The 5783-nt window shown below is 32.6% G+C and overlaps 1 protein-coding gene across 1 annotated transcript; it reads right to left on the bottom strand.

The window, feature by feature from the left end:
* Positions 1-1064: 1064 nt before the first annotated feature.
* LOC111902626 (uncharacterized) lies at positions 1065-1616 on the bottom strand. Its single transcript, XM_023898440.1, has one exon. It carries the CDS (start codon positions 1614-1616, stop codon positions 1065-1067), a length of 552 nt encoding a protein of 183 aa, XP_023754208.1.
* Between the last annotated feature and the right edge of the window lie 4167 nt (positions 1617-5783).

The following is a 5783-nucleotide window of genomic DNA, read 5'->3' as shown; positions in this document are numbered from 1 at the left end:
ACGCCTTCAAGTAAAAGATTTTTTTTCACATTTCAAATAAGACAATTTTCACTGGATGTATGTTTTGCGATGACAATAAACAAAAGTCAATGACAATCGTTATCGAAGGTGGGGGTTGTTTTTAAGACAACTAATGTTCACTAGTTGCAGTTATATGTTGCATTGTACGAAGTTAAAATTAGAGATGGATTAGAAATATTAATTCTAGACAATGACGGTAAACTTAGCAATACGATATCAGTTGTATTCAAAGAAGTTTTTAGAAGTTTGTGATTAATAACAATATGTCAATAGTCTTTTTATTAGTATATATTAAACTACTTATTAGTATATATTCAATTACCTACTTATTCATGATTTTGTTTCTATTTATTTCAAAATTTTACTTTAAGATATACTTAACGTTAATTACACGTTATATATGACTATTTTTAATCAACACGTGTAGTATATGAGTCTCACACCTAATTTAATATGAAAATAAAAAAAAATCTTTGATACATTTAATGAGGCTAAACTGGTGACAGGTACAATCACCTTAGGTGTATGTAAGTTTCACATATGATGGTTGGTTCCGCAAGGAATTGCATCGCCATTTTGTACTTAGAGTATTAGGAAAAATACAAAGAATATGCTTTAGCAATATCTAATTTGGAAAGAAAATATGTTTTTTCTTCTAAGGCTGGTGGGTGTGGGCAACATGTTATTACATGTTACCATACCAAAAAGTTGCCACATCATCATCCTAGGCATAATGGGTGTTATAACACCAAATGTAGAAATGAGCAACACCTAATAACATGTAATAACACCACTTATTTTGTATTTGATTTTTTTATTTATTTTTAATGTTTTTACTTTCTATATTTTCGAATTTATTTTTTTTATTTATGTCATTATGTAATATAAATTAAATCTTAAATTAAACACAACATTTTTAAAAATAACGATAACAATAAAAATCCTAAATTAAAAACAACATTAAAAAAATTACAACTAAGGATAAAACCACATTTAGATACAAAAAAAAAGACAAAACAAATTACATTTTCGATCTAAATTACTCAAACTTCACTGCCATCATAGATATGATCTGCCAAGTCTTCTCGTAGTTGTTTGTATTTTCGTTGATCTTGAATATCAACGGCTCTATGTAAGTATTCTGCTGTCCCTGGTTGAAATTGAATGTGTCTTGGTTCGGTAGGTGAATACCCCGCAATGTTTCTTCCTTTATCTTCAACCACCATGTTATGCATAATGATACATGCATACATAATATCTCGTAGTCTGTCCAACTCATATGGTCGTGCCGCATGTTCAACTATGTGCCATTTTGCTTTCAGAACTCCGAAAGCACGTTCCATGTCCTTACTTGCTCCTTCCTGTCTTCTCTTGAAAAAATTATCTCTTGGTTCTATCGGGTGTCGAAACGCCTTCACGAACGTGGAATATGCTAGATATATTCCATCCGTGAGGTAATACCCGAACTTATACTCATGGCCATTGACTGTGAAAGGAGCATCCGATGCCTTTCCCGTCAAAAGGTCCTGAAATATTGGTGACTGATCAAGAACGTTTACGTCATTGTTCGAACCCGCAATTCCAAGAAAAAGCATGCCAAATCCGTAAGTCTTGTGATGCAACCGCCTCTAATACTAACGAAGGCGATCCAAGATGACTACTTGTGTATTGACCTTTCCACGCCACAAGACAATTTCTCCATATCCACATTGTGCAATCAATGCTTCCAAGCATTCCCGGAAAACCATGTCGTTCTTCATGCGCCACATTAGTTGTTGTATATCATTCAATGAAGGTTTGCGCAAGTATTTGTCACCGAAGGTTTCGATAACACCGCTCGCCAATCTATAGAAACTTTCTCGTGCAGTTCGCTCTGAAATACTGATATAGTCATCAATAGAATCGGGTGACTCCCCCATAACCATAAGCTTGATTGCAGCAACACATTTTTGCAACCCTGTAAAACTTCGTTTACCTCTCGCATCGTACCTTAGTTGGAAATATTCATACCTAAAAAACATATAATAAAATTACCTAACAATTATTTAATAATCTACAAAACATATAATAAAATTACCTAACAATTATTTAATAATCTAAAAAACATATAATAAAATTACCTAACAATTATTTAATAATCTAAAAAACGTGTAATAAAATAACCTAACAATTATTTAATAATCTAAAAAACATATAATAAAATTACCTAACAATTATTTAATAATCTAAAAAACATATAATAAAATTACCTAACAATTATTTAATAATCTAAAAAACATGTAATAAAATAACCTAACAATTATTTAATAATCTAAAAAATCATGTAATAAAATTACCTAACAATTACTTAGTAATTAAAAAAACATATAATAGAATTACCTGCTTTCCATTGCATTGACTATTCGCTGAAATACATTTTTCCGCAAGCGAAACCTTCTTTTGAAATCTTTTGGTTTGTAGACACAATCATCCGCAAAATAATCGTGTACTAGACGTCTATGCCCCTCTTCACGATCTCTGTTCAATGCCGTACATCTGGTCCGTAGTGGAGCTGGCTCTTGCGGTATCATGTCGGTAACATATTGATGCATCATACCCACAAACATATCTTCCTCATCGACATCATGATTGTATGGATGGAACGAATAAAATGATCCATTTTTTAACATTCAATAGGAAAAATGAAATTGAAAGGATGTATATATTGAAAGGATTTGTTTGGTTTGTAAAATATAAAGAGTAAATGTGGTGTATTTATATGTATAGAGATTTTTTTTTTCTTTTCTTTTTTAAGTTTGTGATCGTTTGAAAACGGTAAAGTTTCAAACGGTTAGATTTTTGAATCAACCAATCAACGAATACGTTTTCTCCCGTCACCACAACAACACCAGACAACGTAACACCAAAAAACGGGAAGCCGGCGCGGTGTTCCCCGCGTTATACCGGCGTTATTAGGCGTCCACGTCGGATATCCCTTCGACGCCGTCGCCCATACCGATCGCTCTAAATCAATGACTCCCCCTTCTCGAATTTATGTTGGTATTGACAAACGTCCACTCCCTTTTTTCAAAATTAATTGTAGCCCCTTTCCTTTCTCTATGATTTCAACGGCTTAGGTTGTGTTTGACGCGCCACATCTATCTGATAAGCTGGCTTATTTTTCGAGCTTTTTTATGTTGTCGTGTTTGGTAAGCCAAAAAGTAGCTTATAAGCTAGCTTTTTGAAAAGCTACTTAGACTAGCTTTTTAGGAGCTTTTTTTAAAAATTTCCAAATACACCCCTTAATTATTATAGTAACACATACTCTCACATGTCCTTTTATGTAATTTTATATATTTCAGCTAGCTTTTCAGCTAGTTTTACCAAACGCCATTTTTTATCAGCTAGCTTTTCAGCTATCAACTAGCTTTATATTTAACAGCTAGCTTTTCAGCTATCAGACAGCTTTTCAGCTAACAGCTAGCTTTTCAGCTAGTATGCCAAACATAGCCTTAGGTGATGGTTCATAGAGAAAACAAGATTTAATTCCCCCTTACTTTTTTTATCGGCTAAGATGTCGTTATGGTGGCTGGATGGAGGTCCATCAGGTGGAAGGTGATGATGGCGTTGGTGGTTGTGAAGGGGGTGATGAAGGTAGAGGCCAGAACAATGGAATGAGATTGTTGGTGGAATGTTGGTTTACGGTGGTCTTGGATGGTGTTTGAAGGTGTATTTAGGCTTAGATAACTTTAAATGGCTAGTGGTCTTTTTATCTTTGTGAAAATGACAGGATGATTTTCTAGTTGGTCAGATTGAAGGCCTGGAAAATCATGAACGTCGGAGACTCGCCGAAGAAGCTGACCATAGTGTCACCAAAGCTGCCAAATATGTTAGAAACTAGCTAAACCTACTATAGCATGTCATAATGATATATTTTGAACAGTTCAAACAAGTTCAATGAGAAAATATTGACAAAAAAAATCAGTGGCTAAATCTGTACAAATCGAAAAACAGGTTACCTTTTAAGTCATTATCCCTTAATAATACTCGAAGATTCAAACTTAATTCTCATTGCCCTTTGTATATTTTTACTTTTATTTGTAAGTACGTCTATCTAGGTTCTACTTGTTTTATCTAGATCATTTTCAATGGTTACATATTTTACATTATTGCTTCAGGCATATATTTCACCAACGTCCGAAGTTGAAAACTTAAACACAACTCTATACATCAAAACTAACGTTTAAGAAAGACGTTGTATATGTTCGACAAAATTAGCTAATAGTTGGTAGATGGAAGTTGGAAGTTGATAGTTGTTAGCTGGAAGTTGTACTTTTTATTTGTGTAGAAGTATTGTGCAAAATTAGTTGCAACTTGCAACCTTTTCAAAAATATAAAATGACATAAAACATAAAAACTAAAAATTAAAAACTCTTAAAAGCTACTTGAATGAGTTTTTGGATTATAAGTTTTTTTAAGAGCTCTTAAAAGGTCGTTGATGAACTACATGATACCAGCTAATGATTAGAATACATACAAACATCGGAGTCGATCCATTGATTTTGAAAGCTCTATGTGGAAAATAAAAGTTGACCCCTCAATATAATTTTTTTATACACGAAAAAATCATTAATACTACAATAAGTCGATGATTGTTATAAAAATAATCAAAACAAAATTTTATCCCTAATTTGTCTTATCCCTTGTCACTAATGCGTCGCTAATACTAATATATCTAAAAAGAACTTTCCGGGTCTCTAAACGACATAGGTCTATGCGGGGTCACACCCCGCATATGTCTATGCCAAGCCCAAATGAACACATCTTAGTGATCCTAAACGGGCTAAACCTATGTTATATTTATTTAACCAAATTGACAATGATTTACACTCATATTATCTTAAGTTATTTCAACTTTGAAAATTTAGAAAACATAACTGTCCGATATAAATTTATGAAATTAGAAGGTGTATATTTTCTGTGGTGTAAAAATTACATTTAGCCATTGTATATATATTATGCGCTTTTCTCTTGTGGTAGTGTTGGCCTTGTAAGATTCCCAAGTCTAAAAAGGCAATTAAAATTTCAAAGCTTCAATGAACACCACCATCTTTCCTTCAAGAACCTCATCATTTGTAAGTAAAGTAATATAAAAGCCACCTCCTAAAAATTGGCATATTTCGGAGAATACTTCCAACTTGTAATATTTGCACTTTTTAATGTATCAAATTCCGTTTAAATTGTCATATTTATATATTGTCATTATTAAAAATAAAGTTGGACAACTAGAGCATTTTATTAAACAAGGAGTAAGATGGTATGATTCTTAAAATAACTTGTTTTTTTTCCCATAAAATTGTTTTCTTAATATGCACATATAATTCCGTTTTGAACAAACACAATAATTAATGGGAATTAAATTCCCTTCAAATCCATGAAATAACTTACATAAAGGAATTCAACAATCCTTCCTATCTTTGATGAAATTCAATTCCAATTCATTTCATGCCAATCAAATACATGTTAAGAATTGAATTCCTTTAAGTTCCAAATCCTTCAAATTTCAATTCCTTGAAAAGATTCCAAGTTTGTCCACAACAATCTAAAAAGCAAACATTCCTAAGTTTTATTAGCAAAAGCAAAATGCATAGAAGCCATTAAGTTATTTATACATATATGGGGCGTGAGGTTGGGAATTCAATTATCTTAAATTACCTCTTGTGGTGCTATATGTGGGAAATTTTTCCCTGAAAATCCCTATGGGGGCTGGCCCTGTAAAGGAG

This window comes from Lactuca sativa, chromosome 8 (genome assembly GCF_002870075.4).
Source record: "Lactuca sativa cultivar Salinas chromosome 8, Lsat_Salinas_v11, whole genome shotgun sequence".
Lineage (NCBI taxonomy): Eukaryota > Viridiplantae > Streptophyta > Magnoliopsida > Asterales > Asteraceae > Lactuca > Lactuca sativa.
Note: the sequence above shows the minus strand (reverse complement) of the source record. Positions and strands in the feature narration are given on the sequence as shown.

Coding starts and splice junctions, on each gene's coding strand:
- LOC111902626 (XM_023898440.1), bottom strand. CDS start 1,616: ATGCTTTTTCTTGGAATTGCGGGTTCGAACAATGACGTAAACGTTCTT.